The 18755-nt window shown below is 39.6% G+C and overlaps 1 protein-coding gene across 1 annotated transcript in view; it reads left to right on the top strand.

The window, feature by feature from the left end:
- Nucleotides 1-14661, top strand: part of arhgap20 (Rho GTPase activating protein 20) — an 84140-nt gene extending 69479 nt beyond the window's left edge. The window contains 6 exon segments of the mRNA NM_001079253.1: nt 1433-1611; nt 2302-2463; nt 2955-3064; nt 3544-3733; nt 7739-7853; nt 10908-14661. Coding sequence (NP_001072721.1) covers nt 1433-1611; nt 2302-2463; nt 2955-3064; nt 3544-3733; nt 7739-7853; nt 10908-12721 — 2570 coding nt within the window. The 3' untranslated portion in view covers nt 12722-14661.
- Nucleotides 14662-18755: the final 4094 nt, after the last annotated feature.

Below are 18755 nucleotides of genomic sequence, written 5' to 3'. Positions count from 1 at the left end.
CACTAATTGCTCCAGTTCTGGAGACATTCCCCCATCCATATACCTGGATCCCTTCATCCACAATAACATAAAATTGGCAGATGGCTTGGGATGAATTATATAGAGAAATATTTTCATAAGCCTTTAACAAGTCTTCCCGCCCAGTCCCAGAGGGGAATCCAAGAGTGAAAACCAAAAGTGAAATATATCAAATAACAAATGTTAAGAGAAGCAACTACAATGGTTATAATTCATATTTTAGCTGTCTTAACACCACCCCAAGTTCTTTATCAATTACATATGGGCAAAATACAACCAGAAACGCAATTTAGCAGCGTGGAAATGTTTGAAGCACATAAACACCATATTGAGCCACTGAATCTCTGGTCCAACTGCCAACCTTGTGCCAGTGACCATATTTTTTAATTTTTTCCTGTTTTAATTGGAATATATCCAATTAATATGTGTGAGATGAATATCACATCTGCTTGTGTCTGATTCAGTTAACTAAGGGGTTAATTTACCAATGCTACGCTCAGTGCCGTAACCATAGACGAAGCAAACCTTGTGGCCACAGGGGCAGGCCTGGGTTAGAGGTAAAAAAAAAAATTACGGGGGGCTTAGGACCACAAAATTGCTCCTCTTAGGGCCCATCCAGGAAGCACTCAATGTAACTATCTACTACTGCTATTGGTCAGTGTAGCTGTGCACTTCTGCTATTGGTCAGTGTAGCCATGCACTCCTGCTATTGGTCAGGGTAGCCGTGCACTCCTGCTATTGGTCATTGTAGCCGTGCACTCCTGCTATTGGTCATTGTAGCCGTGCACTCCTGCTATTGGTCAGGGTAGCCGTGCACTCCTGCTATTGGTCATTGTAGCCGTGCACTCCTGCTATTGGTCATTGTAGCCGTGCACTCCTGCTATTGGTCAGTGTAGCTATGCACTCCTGCTATTGGTAAATGTAGACATGCACCTGTACCTTTAAGTTTAAGGTTGACGGAGAAGTAAGTACGGAGAGGCACGGTATATGCCAAACCCAGATCACGTTTACCTCATTTTAATCTGAAGCCCTGCACAAAAGACTGCAGCATTCCGATACAAATTTTACTGTTGACATCTGTTTAGTGAATTCGATTTTGGCATAAAGCACCTTAAGTAATAAAATGTGAGCACAGCGGTGAGTTGAAGTGTTGTTAAAAGAAGACATTTGGCATGTATCGCTCTGTTTTCATTGAAAATCCCCCAAAAATGACAGATAGGTAATAACATAAATACACATACAAACTGGTGGTGTGTCACTAATAACAGATCGCTAGGTCACTCTTTGCACAGTGGAATAGTGAATGCAATTGGGACCCTTTGCCAGGAAAGCTGTTTTAGCAACCACCCGAAAAAACAAAACAAAAAAACCTATCAGCGAACTCTTCCATTCAGTCACTCACTTTTTCCCCCAGATCCAGGCCAGAAGCCATTTAAAAGAAAGAGGTCGATCATAAACTGGACCTTTTGGCGCGGTTCGAATTCTCAGTTGGACAATATACCGACATCTCCAACTTCTTTAGCTCCTGGAATGCTGTTTGGCCTTTCACTGGATGCTATCTGTGATAATGACAACATTCCCAAGCCTGTCATGGTAAGTGCTAAAATACAGGACTGGCTTTCTTAAAGCAACCAATGGTTGGAAGGAGCAGAACCAGATAAACTGAAGTGGACAAATATCTATCTATCTGGAGGAGGAAAAAGATGGGGATTTAAGCTAAGGACAGAAAAGTCCCATGGGTCATTACACCTAATCTTGGTTAAGTATTGATGGAATTACATGGCCCAGATGGGTTAGTAGCAAAACTATGTATAGTCTTTAGTGTTTCAGCATCCATAGCTTATAGTCATAGAGGATAAATACCACATACAGAACATCAACACAAAGCCTTGACTCTTGAAACTTAGCTTTAATTTTGGTAAATAAGCCCTTGGAGAAGGTTGCACGAGGAGAGGTCTTCACTAGTCAGTGCGCCATGTTGGCCACCATTTTGGTTATATTCTGTGGGCCCCAGCTTCTTTGAATGGCAAAATCTCATACATAGGCCTAGGGTCAAATGAACACACTGTGCAGTTTATTATGAGGACATGTGCTATGGACTATTTGAGCCTTTTCAGGTCTGCACCTCATTAATTCTTATCTGGGGCAATTTCTATTTTGACACAGGTCAAGTCATTAGAACTTTTCACATGTGTAACAACTGTAGTTGCCATTCTCCCATTTACTACATTATGTATAGACGAGACCTTGTTCAAAATCGACTTCTTGATGTTTTACTCATAGGACATGCTGTGTGTGCTTTGTCGAGACGGACCTTTCACAAGAGGCATCTTTAGGCGCTCGGCTAATGCCAAGTCCTGCAGAGAAATGAAGGAACGGCTCGATTCGGGGTGCGAAATTAACTTTGAACGGGAATCTATACTTGTCACCGCTTCTGTTTTTAAGGTATGCCGAATTACAGAGAGTGCCTTTAATGGTTTATATATCATCTCTGTGCAGCAAGCCCACCATTATTATACATTATCTGTCATGAACGAATACATGTAATAAACAGGCATATAATAAACACACAAAATTAAACACAGAATGCATCTCCAACAACATGGTTGTGACCTATAGAAGAGCAGCATGGACATTGTTGGACATCTCATTGGTTCCTGCACTCTGCCTGCTGTCTGTACATCAGTTACAGCTAATAACAAAAAAGTCAATTTATTCTGCTACTGCCCTCTGTGTGAATTATCACTTTCATACTGAGGTCATTTACTGCTCTATTTGCCTGTATTCTGGTGGCCATCTTCCATGAGATGGCACAAATGCAATACAAAAGTCATTGTTATAGTCTTTCTTCAGATGCAATTGGAATATCATTTTTACCACTAATTTGAAGCAAAGGTGATTCAGTTGATTTTTACATTTTCTTTTCTCCCCTTAAGGATTTTCTTCGTAACATACCAGGGAGTATTTTCTCATCCAAACTGTATGAGAAGTGGGTCTCCGTCTTGGCTTATGAAAGTCAAAAAGACAAGATCAAAGCCGTTAAAATGTAAGTGTTCTTAGCCCTTTATCCTACAGACAAGTACTTTGTTCAGTTTCATTGGAGTACCATGCATAAGATCAGTACAGGGGGAGACATGAAAATAATATTACATTTAGTCGCTAAATTAAAGGGTAAGCACTGCTACTGGGTAGCAGTAAAACAATGTTTGAAGAGCATGTGTGAGTTTTTATTCATCTTGCACTATTTGTATAAAAATTTTAACAATACATTAAAAGAAAAACAGGAAACCATATAATAAAATAGAACTGTATGTATATAATTACATTAGGAATTACAAGAGGAAGGGGGGGTGCTATGAGGGCAGCAGCTTTGCAGTATAGCTGATCTGCCCACTAGGTCCCTTCTTAAGGGTAAAATTGCTTCGGCAGCACTTACACCGTTAAACATTTGTCAGATAACACTTAGAAACTGACAAAGTGCAGTACAGTCTCCGATTGCTCATACATCTCCTCTTGGCTCTGCAGGTTAATTGAGACTCTTCCACAGATCAATGTTCTTCTACTGCGATATTTGTTTGGAGTTTTATACTGCATCGAGCAACGCTCTGAGAGCAACCAAATGTCCGCCTTCAATTTAGCCGTTTGCATTGCCCCCAGCCTGCTGTGGCCGCCCACCCCTTCAAGTCCAGATATTGAGAGCGAATTCACCAGAAAGGTAATAAGCTCAGCTGTTCGGGGCTGTGTCCAACACAAATCTCTGAAGAAAGCGGCTCGCAAAGCACCATGGTCAGCCAGAGAATGGATAAAACTCGAACTTTATTTACATTCTTAAAAACCCAGAACGCCTGACGCGTTTCGTGCGTGCCCGCACTTAATCATAGGCATACATTCTGAGACAGTAACATGGTATATAAAGCCTATCAATTAATGACATCACAATTTTTTTTTTCTCCTTTTCTCCTCTTAACTTTATGTATATAAAAATGAAACAGAACGAAATAAAGGGGAGACCCTTTATGATGGAGGGCAAAAAAGATGTTCCCATCTTTGTGACTACATATAGTAGACAATTTTATAGAATCAAAAAGATTATTCAAAACTTGTTACCAGTTCTCCTCAATGACCCCCAGTTAGCCACTGTGGTAGTGAATGGTTGTAAATTTGTTTCACGTAGAGCCCCCACTTTGGGCAATTATTTATCTCCAACAGTTCTGAAATCAGCAAAAGCTGAAGCCACATGGCTTAATACTAAGGGGACATATCCCTGTGGTGCGCGGAGATGCATTACGTGCGCATATGTCAAGCGTTCCACTACTTTTGAAAGCACTGTGACCAAGTGTTTTTTGACATGCGCTTTTATGCTAACTGCAACACACACCATGTGGTTTATTTGTTGACTTGTATGAATTGTTCCCTTCAGTATGTGGGCTGTACTATCCGTCCACTTAAACATAGGATGCGGGAGCATATTGCACACATTGTTGCAAAAAAAAGCAATAGTCCAGTTTCTAGGCACTTTATCGACTGTTGCAATAGTAATGTTGCTTTGCTGCAGATTCAGGCTACTGACAGCGTGTTTCCAGATGAACAAGGTGGGAATCTGTGGACAAAACTTTTGCAGAGGGAAGTAAAATGGATATTTACATTGGGCACGCGCCAACCACATGGTTTAAATTCTATATTTGATATTAATTGTTATGTTACCTCAAAGTGATGTTGCCAGAGAATTGTATATGTCATGTTAGTTTATCTTTATTTATTTCGTTCTGTTTCATTTTTATATACATAAAGTTAAGAGGAGAAAAGGAGAAAAAAAAAATAAAAAAATTTGTGATGTCATTAATTGATAGGCTTTATATACCATGTTACTGTCTCAGAATGTATGCCTATGATTAAGTGCAGGCACGCACGCAACGCGTCAGGCGTTCTGGGTTTTTAAGAATGTAAATAAAGTTCGAGTTTTATCCATTCTCTGGCTGACCATGGTGCTTTGCGAGCCGCTTTCTTCAGAGATTTGAGTTTGCTCCCTTGGGCTACGGGTTCGGGGCTCCAAGCACCCGAACCAAATTTCGGCATCGGTGAGTGTGTGTATATTTATGTGATCTTCACTGCATGTGTGCTAGCATTTGAAATATATGGCGAGGGACCTGGGGTATATACACCCAGGTCAACACCTGTTTTAGGTAAAGATTTTTGTCATTAACTTTGATCTCTTTTATAAATTGTCTAATTAGACTGTGTTAGTACACTATATATATATATTTTACTGAATTGGGTGTATTTTTTGAGGATTTAGGCTGTGTCCAACACAACATAAAGCTGTGTCTGATGGAAATGTTTTTTTTGTTATTATTCCAGCTACCCTAACTGACACTCCTGTTTGGTAACACCAAAAACACCACTACACAGCCACTACTATTCTTCTTTAAACACGTGCATATTTGATCTTTTTTTCTCATCCTCCTCTCTCTCTGCCCATGCCTATATTCTCCCCACCCAGTTTTTTGCTTTTTTTTCTCTCCTCCTCAGTCCCATCGCCTGCCTACTCAGTTTCCTGCTCCCTTTAAAGGGAAGTTGAAACCAAAAACAAAAAAGTTTCATCCCTTGGATATAAAGGAATATGTTTAATCATTAGAAAAAGATAGAAATGCCATATTTTATATACTGAACTTATTGCAGGAGCCTTAAGGTTCAGCATCTCTATTGCATCAATGATCCAGACCTTTAAAGTTATTACAGGAGCTCCCCATCTTGGATTTTGTTAGAAGTGTCAGAGGCTGATTATTAAATTCTGATACAGTACTAATTGCACTCCTTTCTGAACCATGTACTAATAATCTGAATAATTTACTAATCAGCCTTATATTGTGCCATTTATATTCTATATATACAGTATAGTGTGACATTTATATTCTATATATACAGTATAGTGTGCCATTTATATTCTATATATACAGTATAGTGTGCCATTTATATTCTATATATACAGTATAGTGTGCCATTTATATTCTATATATACAGTATAGTGTGATATTTATATTCTATATATACAGTATAGTGTGCCATTTATATTCTATATATACAGTATAGTGTGATCTTTATATTCTATATATACAGTATAGCGTGCCATTTATATTCTATATATACAGTATAGTGTGCCATTTATATTCTATATATACAGTATAGTGTGCCATTTATATTCTATATATACAGTATAGTGTGCCATTTATATTCTATATATACAGTATAGTGTGCCATTTATATTCTATATATACAGTATAGTGTGCCATTTACATTCTATATATACAGTATAGTGTGCCATTTACACTCTATATATACAGTATAGTGTGCCATTTACACTCTATATATACAGTATAGTGTGCCATTTATATTCTATATATACAGTATAGTGTGCCATTTATATTCTATATATACAGTATAGTGTGCCATTTACACTCTATATATACAGTATAGTGTGACATTTATATTCTATATATACAGTATCGTGTGACATTTATATTCTATATATACAGTATAGTGTGACATTTATATTCTATATATACAGTATAGTGTGACATTTATATTCTATATATACAGTATAGTGTGACATTTATATTCTATATATACAGTATAGTGTGCCATTTATATTCTATATATACAGTATAGTGTGCCATTTATATTCTATATATACAGTATAGTGTGCCATTTATATTCTATATATACAGTATAGTGTGCCATTTATATTCTATATATACAGTATAGTGTGCCATTTATATTCTATATATATACAGTATAGTGTGATATTTATATTCTATATATACAGTATAGTGTGCCATTTACACTCTATATATACAGTATAGTGTGCCATTTATATTCTATATATACAGTATAGTGTGCCATTTATATTCTATATATACAGTATAGTGTGACATTTATATTCTATATATACAGTATAGTGTGACATTTATACTCTATATATACAGTATAGTGTGACATTATATTCTATATATACAGTATAGTGTGACATTTATATTCTATATATACAGTATAGTGTGCCATTTACACTCTATATATACAGTATAGTGTGACATTTATATTCTATATATACAGTATAGTGTGAGTGGGCCCCTAAGCTCAGGTAAGTGACAGCAGCACAGAGCATGGGCAGGGAATCAGCAGAAAAGAAGATGGGGGGCTACTGGGGCATCTTTGGGGGCACAGACCTTCCCTGCTAAAGGGCTGTGGGTGCCTTGGGCTGGTACAGAAGCCCACAACATAATGTGCAGCATTTCTGCCCTACTTCTTTAGAATAAACTGTAGTTCTGCTTTTCTTGTCACTATCCTCCTCCCAGCAATCTGTCTCTCTGCATGCTGGCTTTGTGTTGAAGGCAATTAGCTATAATATATTATTGGTTTGTTCCCTCTTTACCTAGATGATAAATTAGAGCTAATTCAGCCTCATTTACAGTACTTACACAGTGCAAACTGCAAATTTTACCCACAATGCAGTGGTATTTCTAGGAATTTTAGGGTAATATCAGATGAATGCTTAGTTCCATCCATTGCAACTAATGTGGTGTCCCAATACGGACACAAATAGGATCCGTTTTGGTAAATCGCATGCAAGTTGTGCCACATGCTATTTCCCTAGGTTTGAGGTTGGGGGGGTCATCATATTCTAACAGAAACTGCAGTGGTTTCTTTTGCTTTTCTTTCCCAGGTGGCTCTGTTTGTTCAGTTTCTGATTGAGAATTGCTGCATGATTTTCGAAGAGGATATTTCGCTGTTATACGCCAGCTTGTCAACAAAGGATGAGAGCAGAGATGAAAATTCAGGTAATTAATCAAAATATGAATGACTATAAAAGACAAGGACTTCCTCCTTAACAGACACGGCACAGTCACGGTGCAGATAACTGGCATTTAAAGAAGTAGAACTTGCTCTGATTAGAGAAGTGACGCATGGAACCAGTGTTCACTTCACATCACAGACGTTTGAGTTAATGTCATAATAAATGGCAAGCGTTTGATTCGTCCCTAGTTCTCGGCAAGGAGAGTTTATTTCTGAATGCTGTGACGCCTTATTTTGTGCAGCTCCATCATATTGCTAATGTCTCTACAGATTACTTGGCTTGGTTTAGATGAAACCCAGATAAGATGATGACCATTAACGTCATCGATGATGATAATTCACGCAAGTAAGGCTTGTGTCAAGTAAAGTAGTGACATACCTTTGGTTTATATTAGGCCGAATAATGACTCCCAGCAGCACATTGTTAGCACCCTTCTTTATATGGAGCACCTTCATCATTTTTGTTTAGAGGTGTCTTAGAGTGCGTAGATCTGCTGAAATGCAGAGGAACATAGAGTAATTGAGTCAATATGACAAACACTAGTGCCTTGCAAGGTCTGGGCTTGTCTAAAGGGTCAAAACTTTGAAGGCCCAAAGAACAGATGAACAGACAAGTTGGTATAATAGCCATTTGCATCTTTGTATCCTGACACAAATGTAATAGTTGCCCTTTAGCAACCAGTTTTATTGATTTTGAGCCCTATTGGCCTATGGCATGCTGCTGTAGTGAACATTCTGTATCATATTCTTATATATGATGCACTTTTTTTTTCATTCAGTTATATTTATTATTAACTAGGGCAAACTTCCCTGGAACATTGGGCATGCTGGCATGCTTTTAAGCATTTTAAATGATTAATAGCAAAAAAAAAAATAGAAGTTGAGCCCAAAAGACATACAGAAATGAATTACTGTGAGTGACAGAATAATGTTTGGATGAGCTGCTCTTTGTTCGGAGGAGCTGCTTTCCTGCATGACTGACTCCTGCCTTTGCCCCATATACAGAATGTGTTCCAGCTGGTTCTCTGCTGAAGAACCGCAGTATTGTTGTATGTTTAAAGAGTTCTAGCAGCGCAGACCTGGGTTCTCACTGTGATTGGAATGAACACACAAATAAAGCCAAGGCTTGTTTTACTAGGTTTCCTGGATTTTAGAGACTTTTCACCAAGGGTGTCCGCTCCTCCTGCGCTCACCCTTTCCCAGCTTTACTCTGTACATACACACACAAATTGGGGCAGGGATTGTAACTGTCATTCAGAAGAGAAGCAAATGTCAGTGTATTAATAGAAAGCCAGTGGATATGAACAAACGGCAACAGGTACTAAAAATGTTTCTAAAGACACAATTTATATGGACTCAAAATTCCAAAATTGGGAACATGGAAGTACTTGGATATAGTTTTAAGGCATCTCAGACTGTGAGCAAATTTCAGCCAAAAACATTGATCAAACCCATTAGGAGGAGGGAGTCTCATGTATCTCAGTTGGAGGAATGATAAGAAATGGGCATAGAACAATCGAGACCCTGTGCAAGTCAGAATCTTCAAGCCACTTCCACTTATAATGTACTGTAAAGCTGGCCATATACGGTTAGATTTTTCTCTCCCTAGAGACCAATATCAATGCAATCCAACAAATCAATCAAATTATCATAAGGTTAGGGAGCACGGAATGACCCCAAATCTAGTGATTTTTCATCCGACATCGGTCAGAAAATCATCAGTCAGGCAGGTTTAAAAATTTCTGTTGTTGGCAATGATATTTGCCTATTGTTCAATTGTTTGCAGGACCAAGCAGGTAGTTTTCCCAGCTTCGACATTTAGCTTTAAATTGTCATTTTTGTTGGACAAATCGTACTAAAACATAGTTTCAGGATAAGCTTGGTCCTACGATAACTAAAAGATCTTTAACATGTATGGCCAACCTAAGACTGAGTGCTACGAGCAAGCTTTGTTGGAGAATCCTTTAGAATTCTCCGTGGTGTGAAATAGGCAGCAAGCCCCTGTAAAAGGTAATGGGAAGTGTCTACCAGCAGTTAAAGGGGGCTGTATTAATGCAGTACTTATTGTGCCTCTCAAAACTGCTGCAGGGCTCAATGACCATTAACTGAAGTCTTGATGATGACTACCTTCTTTCCTTGTTTCCTCCTGAATATCAGTAGTGCACAAAATGTCCACTACTAAGTATTTTTTGCTAGTCACTGAATTGAGGTTGAGGTGTGCTTAATAAAGTCATAGTGGATTTTCACTGGAAATAGTCAAAATTACATCACTTGACCTCAAATCAGGTATTGTCACCCTTTCTATAAAGATTGGTAAGGAGAATGTTCCTCATATCTAGATAACGTTTTGTCTCCCATAATACTCATAGTATCTTTTTAAGCCCATCCTGATAGTCTTAGCCATGTGATATAATTGCTGTAAGTAAAACATTTGTAGTATTTGGTCTCTATATGTGTGCCAGAACCTAACATACATGTTGTTGCACAAAGAAGGCTTAAGAATGTATATGTATCCCATTGTTCTTGTTCTTAAAGGAACAGTAACACCAAAAAATGAAAGTGTATAAAAGTAACTAAAATATAATGTGCTGCTGCCCTGCACTGGTAAAAGTTGTGTGTTTACTTCAGAAAGTCTACTATAATTTATATAAATAAGCTGCTATGTAGCCATGGAGGCAGCCATTCAAAGGAGAAAAGGCACAGGCACATAGCAGATAACAGATAAAACACTATTGTATTCTACAGAACTTATCTGTTATCGGCTACGTAACCTGTGCCTTTTCTCCTTTTTTCCAGCTTGAATGGCTGCCCCCATGGCTACACAGCACCTTATTATATAAATTATAATAGTGTTACTGTAGCAAACACACCAGTTTTACCAGTGCAGGGCAACAGTGCATTATATTTTTATTACTTGAAAGCTCTTTCATTTTTTGGTGTTACTATTCCTTTAACACAACCCAGGTATTAGTTACTGTGTGAAAAAAACACCATATCATGACTATTCACTAAAATGTAACATTTTAATCTTCTTACAGATATCTGCTCATTCAAGCTTATCGACTCCTCATATGACAGCCTGGAGAATGAACTGAATGAGGATGCAGATTCTCCTTTCAGTGGTCTGGCCAAAAAGTGCAGCCTTGACAACAGAAGCAGAGATTCTGTTTTGACATTAAGTGATTGTGATCTGGACCATCCAGATGCTGAGGATACACAGACCAAACAACCACTGGAGACTCAACCTTTCAGGGTGGCCATTGATTTACATCACAATTCCGTGTCACGTGAGCAGTCTGAAAATGAGTCTCTCTGTTCCAATACTTCTGGTTATTCATCCACCACAGTGTCGGATGCACTAAAGGATGCCAGAAGGCACAGGCGTTGTTCTGAGCCAGCCATAGGGATCCTTGTGTCTAGATTTGGCAAGCTAAATGAGTCTCCTCATGAGAGTGCTACTCACAAGACAAGCTGTGATGCTCTTCTTTCCTACTCAGCAGACAATTATCTGAAGCAGCATAGGGATTTACAAGTAGAAGGACAAAAGCTTATTAACCGCAGTCTGACTTTGGGGATTGATGTTAGTAAAAACCTAAGCAAGAAGCAAACAGAGAAGAGCACTCCCAATAGACTCTTACCGCCTCCTGCACTGAGGTTAAACATATGTTCTCAGACTAGTTGCTCAAGCTTGTCTTCTCCTGGAACATCCCCATCAGGTTCTTCTCTAAGTTCCTTAGACAGTGCTTTTTCTCAGTTTTCAGATTATTCAATGTTGACTCCCAATGAAGTGCCTTCCCCCCTGGAATGCACCTTCAGGTCTTGTAAAAAACAAGGAAATCTCACTCCAGACTTTCTAAGCTCTCTTTCAGGTTTTACATTAGATGAAGATGTCAAACAGCCTTACAGTGACAGTGTAAAAGATACGGAGTTGTCACACCACAAAACTCCTGCTGGCATTCATCCCAGTACATGGCTAAAAAGTGGCACATCAACTGTCAAAAACTGGTCACTAAGAAGAAAGGAAAAGGCAACCAGACTGGATGTTAAAAACAAAGCCGATGTTACTGTAAACCCTGAACGGCTACAACTAGACACGTCTAAGATTTCAGAACGTTCTGTGCTTCAGGAGCAAATAACCGTGCCAAAAGAAGACTTGGAAACCCAGCATCTTTTGGCACAAATGAATCCTAAAGACATTGTGAATGATACTAATGTGAGTGTTTCTCTGTTTTGTGAAGGGTCTAGTGGAAGGAGAAATGCCTACAGGCATGTTCTAGAAGACAATGTTATTACTGATCAAAATGCTAATAGGGAGCATGAAGTGGAATGCAGCTCCTTCCTTATGCCATCTCCTGTGTCTATAAACATGGAAATATCTGCACTTAGCCCCCACACGTTTTACCTTGCACAGGAAATTACTTCAATTCCTCAGTCAAACAGGAGAAAAACCACCAACTCTAAGGTGGAACAAGCTCTTCTCTTGAACAACAATATAAAATGCCCCACCGAGTGTGTAACTCATATCTCTGAACATTCTTCAGTAAAGGACGAAGCAACCAAATCCACAATTGGCAGCTTTCGGGTTGCCGGTTTAAAAAGAAATAAGGTTTTGCCCTCCAATGTAGACACTGGATTTAAAATGGCCAATTGTGATTTGGAGAAAAACTTTTGTGTGTCTCCAAAATCTACGACCACTACAGCAAGCTTTGTCTTTCCGGCGGATAACCATAAGCACCTTAAAAGCACTCACGAAAGTGACCAGAGCAGCAGAGATTGGCAGGTCAATCGGTGCAGTGATCCCAAGTTCGAAGACATTGACCAAAGATTTTTTACTGAGGAGTCTTATGTGTAATGGGAGGTATTGTATAATGCCCCATTCTTCTAGAGATTTTTACTGCCATATGCTGGTGTTGAATCTGCACATCTTCCAAAAAAAGCACTTGATAGGGGTGTTTTTCGAAGAGGAAATGGTCAAAGAGGAGCTTGGCCTTGTGTCCTGTGTTCAAATATGTGTAATTGGTTTCTTGGGGTCAACAGGAACACTACAGTATTTGAACTTCTGTGAAGAAACTTTGAGCGCCAAACTGAATAAGTCGATTTAAGGAAAGGGACGGGTGCTCTGTATATGGCTTTTGAAAGCAAATGACCATTAAGACACCGTTTAATTTGTGTTATTCTGTGTAAGCAAATTTCTATGATGCACTTTGTTTGTAATCTAGTCAGAACAAAACAAAACAGTAGCAATCTGAAGGAGAAATGAAATCTGGGAAACAGACCCTCAGTTGGGTATTTTTATTCTGTAGATCAAAGAGTAATCTGGTCCTCTGGCTGGTCCAGTTTTAGCTAGGCTAAGGATTTTTTTTACTGAAGATGCTTAAATTGTAGGTAGAACTGCTCGTTAAGACTTGGGTGTGATTGATCCATCGGCCCAAAATGGATGAGAACATACGAAGGGCCACACACTGTATGGCTGCCTTACTATTGTTTTGATTGTTTGAAACCCCAGGAAGTGAAAAGGATCTGCAGCTCCTCTTCACTTCCTCATCTGCCGATGCACAATGTACTGGCAAGAGATGCTGCCTTGGATTACATTCTAGAACTGACTGATATTAATATTACATGAATATTAGTCAGGCTTAGCAGGCCAGCGCGTACCAATCATCATAGGTAAATGGCCAACACCAACGGAGTATTGATTTGGTCCATTATCTGCCAATGCACCATGAACTGCCCAACATGGTGCATCTAACCCACCCGTTTCCAGAAACAATAATATTCATATTCATATAATGGCCAGCTTTAGACAAAGTCACCAAGAAAATATTGATATGCTCCATCATCTGCCAAAGCACCATGAACTAGCTTACATGGTGCATCAGAAGATTTTATTTTCTAACCCAGCCGATTCCAGAACCAGAATATTATACTAATATTTGTACGATGGACAGCTTTAGGCAAAGTCACCAAGAAAGTATTGATTTGGTCCACCACACAAGTGCTGAACCAAATCAAGCTTATGTAATTTTTTGGCCTTTGGGCCAAGGATCATATTCTACAGGGCTCTTGTTGGGCAAAGATCACATCCACAATACATGTTTAACAGAATTTTATGGCCCTTATGATTAATATTTGACCAAACTGCAATCAAATATTGATCAGGGAAACCATTTGGACATGGGCCAATAGGTTGCCACCAAGTGTTGGTCTTTGGTACCCCAACTTAAGCTACACTCCCCCATCATTGTCTTGGATGTTATGAATTTTAAACCCACCAAAACTGGAATCCCATGAGCAGTTTATCCCTGAATTTAGGATTATTAAGGTTAGGGTGCGCCTGATGGACTTGTGGTTCCCTTGTATAAATGTGGCATGTGTTGCGTCTGTGCTTCTATTTTCTGTTGTATAATAACATGTACTATGTACTGCCAACTTATGTTACAGTCATTTCATTGTATATTTAAAGCAAGTGGAAGTCTGAAACACGTATTGGGTTTGTTCATGATGTCCTGATGTTTTGCTATTATTACGTTATGCTCTTATTAAAACAAAATGTGTATTTTTGTACTTGCACAAACTGCTGCTAACTTTATACATGATGTATGTTGTTATGACACTGATGATAATATATATTATAAAGTATTAAATCCCATGTACCATATTGTAAGATATCGGTCACTGTAACACCACATTGTAGCTGTGATTGCTAATTGGTTTATTGGGACAGCCCCATCGCCATGTTGTTTAATTGTTTAACATTAAAAGCTACAAATAAATAGCTTTGTTTGCAGAGAAGCCTGTGCGTAGAGCTGGTTTGGCTACAGGACAACGAGGGGGCCATGACACATGTATGGAAAGTACAGCTGTCAGTGTGCCTCCTACAACAGGTAGGATACCCCTTCGATTAAAGTGCATCATTGTTGGACTGCGTTCCACTAAAAGCCTGCAACGTATTGAGCGGTGCCAGATAAGCCTATAAGCCTTGTTCTCTGTGCAGGAGGTGTCTATAGATCATAATCATAGGCAGCTTTATATCATGCAACATTACATCACTTTCTCGTTTGATGGAATTGATGCATTTATTCTGCAGTCATGGAAATGTATCCCAATGGGTTCCGTATAAAAGACCTGATTTATTAGCGAAGGAGGGGGAAACAAAACAGACATTGGGTCTTAACAGACATGTGCTTGTGCCTTTCGTCTTCCACAAAACATAAGTGTGGAACCTGGAGCCGTAGGTTCTACTGCATCGGAATGATGGCAGTTTTAATGCTGGGACCATAGATTCTAGAATGATAGAAGGGACATCCTCCTCACTTAGGGAGTTCACTAACTGTGTTTGGGTTAGAGTTTTGTCAGACAGCCCTAACAGCTAGATAGAATGTGTTGGTGGGGTTTTAGGGGTTTTAGACCCTGTTACCAGGGTAAAAGTGCAGGGCCTGGGTTGATTGGGCCCGGATTTTTTTTGAGTCAGTTGAAGACAGTATAAGGAAAGATTTTCATTGCAGAACAGATAAAAGTGGGGGATAGCAAGCACCTTAATAAGAAGCCTTTCTAGGGGTTTCTTTCCATGGTTGGAAGTGAACTATGGCGTAACTATAGAGGATTCAGACCCAGCAGTCGTAGGAGGGTTGTCCCTCTAGTTGTAGAAATCCCCTTTTCCTCTCTGTAAGATGTAAGCAAGTGGTTGAAAGACTCTGTGAGCCCAAAGGAGGCAAATAGTAATTGTAACCCCAGACATGTGGCTCCCTGCTCTATGCACTAATAGTATTAACTAAACCTAGAGCCCAGACTTGTGGCCCCTGTCAGATGCACTAATAAGATTATCAGACCTGTGCCCCCCCCCCCCCACTGCATATGAAATAATAGTTATAGCAGACCCCAAATCTATGGCTCCTAGCTGCATATCAAATAATAGTAATAGCAAACCCTAGACCTGTGGCCCCATGCTACTAAATGTGCAGTAATAACAGACCCCAGACCTGTGGCCCCTACTGAACATGAAATAATACTAATGGCAACCCTAGACCTGTGGCTCTCCCTGAATATGAAATAATAGTATTAGCAGGCCCCAGACCTGTGGCCCCCCGCTGGATGTGCAGTTATAGTAACATCAGCCCCCAGACCCGTCATCCCCTGCTTAATGTGCAATAATAGTAATAGCAGACCTCTGCCCCCCCCCCCACTGAATATGCAATAAAAGTAATAGCAGACCCCAGACCTGTGCCCCCCCGCTGTATATGAAATAATAGTAATGGCAGACCCCAGACCTGTGGCCCCCCGCTGTATATGAAATAATAGTAATGGCAGACCCCAGACCTGTGGCCCCCCGCTGTATATGAAATAATAGTAATGGCAGACCCCAGACCTGTGGCCCCCGGCTGTATATGAAATAATAGTAATGGCAGACTATAGGCCTGTGGCCACCCACTGAATATGCAATAATAATAGCAGACCCCATAGATGTGCCCCCCACTGAGTGTGCAATAATGGCTGCTGGAGCACTTTGTTTGGGGTAAAATAGTGTATTCATGGAAATGAATGTCAATATATTCTCGAAAATTTGGTAAAACTTTCACTAATATTCTCATATTTATTAATTACAAATTATTTTGACTATTAATAAATACATCACTGAGTTTTTTTCTAACCAAAAAACTCAGGAGTTTGTGTGAGTTTCTAAAAACAAAACAATCTGATTTTTAGTAAATCTGCCCTTTATTGTTGATTTGAGTTTGTGGCTCCCACAGTCATATCATAAAATATAAAATGTAAATTGGGATGGCATACCTGGTGCGAAGTTGCAATCGCGCCGCCGCTTATACCGGTGGGATATCATATTGGGGAGATTAGTCGCCGCTACATCATGTGCCACAGCCCTAAAGGGGTAGTTCACCTTTATATTAAGTTTTAGTATGATGTAGACAATGATATGCTAAGACAATTTGCAATTGTTTTTTATTTTTTTGTGGTTTTTCAGTTTTGTTCAGCAGCTAATATGCCTTGGGCAAATCCATAAGGACGGCTAGAGGTCTTGCGAGTACTTGGGAGCTCCATCAGTAGTATAAGTTTAGGGCAGCTGCACAGGGCAATTTGTACAGCAGCTGCAGGCTATAAGGGAGGAGGCAGGGAAAACTTGATTGCTTTCAAACATAGGCTCAAAATACAATTTGAGAGCATGGGCGTAAGACAGTGTTAATAGGCAATGGGCTCCCTTTCTAATCCATGCAACTTGCAGCTCTCCGGATTTTGTTGGATGACAGCTGCCGCCAGAATCCTATGAACAGAGCCAGGCTGCTCGTGTCTGGCAGATGTGCTCCTGGGGGGGCCCAGAAGTTGCACTGTGCAGCCTCAGAGCAGATCTGGAGAGCTCTACAAACAGGAGAGATCTGCTGGTCATTACGGTCGCCCCTTTGACTTTCTCTGAGCTCTGTGCCGTGTAGCTTTGATGGGTTTACTGTAATCCTCCTATCTACATTATCAACATGGAGGATGAAACGAGGCTGTGCGTCACGTGTATAATCACTTAAGTGGGTCAAGTATTTTTGCAGTGATGTCATCCATAATTAGTATTCATTGGTACCATGCCGAGCGAGCTGGGAGTTGCAGTCATGTGGCTCATACACACATCAGGCTCGGGCTGCAAAGCAATGGAAGGAGCTGGAATGAGAAGGGAAAGCAATGACAATGTGCCCAATGGCCCCCGGTGCTGTTCCTTATGGATCCCTCCTGCAGACACAATCTGCACCTTCCAACATTTTGTTCCGACTGCTGCTCCGAAACACATGGGCCGGGGAGTTTAACACCAGTCCAGTTGCCCCACTTCTGTTCTTGTTATGATTGTATCCAGTCCCAGTTTCTCCTGCCAGTGGTAGGGCACGAGTGCCCACTGTTTGGGCCCTAAAGGCCCAGTGTTTTAGTAAATTTACCCTCTGCAGTGCTGGTGAGCAAAACAATATTCTGTTATCCAGAATGCTCATGGCCAGCGGTTTTCTGGATAAGGGATCTTTCCATAATTTGGATCTCCATACCTTAAGTCTACTGAAAAATCATTTAATCATGAATTAAAACCAATAGGATGTTTTTGCCTCCCATAGGACTTAATTATACCTTAGTTGGGATCAAGTACAGGTACTGTTTTATTATTACAGAGAAAAGGGAATCATTTAACCATTAAATAAACCCAATAGGGCTGTTCTGCCCCCAATAAGGGGTAATTATATCTTAGTTGGGATCAAGTACAAAGTACTGTTTTATTATTACAGAGAAAAGGGAATCATTTAACCATTAAATAAACCCAATAGGGCTGTTCTGCCCCCAATAAGGGGTAATTATATCTTAGTTGGGATCAAGTACAGGTACTGTTTTATTATTACCGAGAAAAGGGAATCATTTAACCATTAAATAAACCCAATAGGGCTGTTCTGCCCCCAATAAGGGGTAATTATATCTTAGTTGGGATCAAGTACAGGTACTGTTTTATTATTACAGAGAAAAGGGAATCATTTAACCATGAAATAAACCCAATAGGGCTGTTCTGCCCCCAATAAGGGGTAATTATATCTTAGTTGGGATCAAGTACAGGTACTGTTTTATTATTACAGAGAAAAGGGAATCATTTAACCATTAAATAAACCCAATAGGGCTGTTCTGCCCCCAATAAGGGGTAATTATACCTTAGTTTGGATCAAGAACAAAGTACTGTTTTATTACAGAGAAAAGGGAAATTTTTAAAAATTAGAATTATTTACTAGTGATGTGTGAAATTTCTCGCAGGTGAGGACTTGAGGCGAATTTCCGCGCTTTGCCAATTGGTGGTGGAAACATTCGGCACATGTGGACATGTGTCAATTTGCGTTTTGCAAATTTTTCACCATTTTGTGAATCTT

The sequence above is a fragment of the Xenopus tropicalis genome, chromosome 2, assembly GCF_000004195.4.
Source record: "Xenopus tropicalis strain Nigerian chromosome 2, UCB_Xtro_10.0, whole genome shotgun sequence".
Classification (NCBI taxonomy): domain Eukaryota; kingdom Metazoa; phylum Chordata; class Amphibia; order Anura; family Pipidae; genus Xenopus; species Xenopus tropicalis.
Note: the sequence above shows the minus strand (reverse complement) of the source record. Positions and strands in the feature narration are given on the sequence as shown.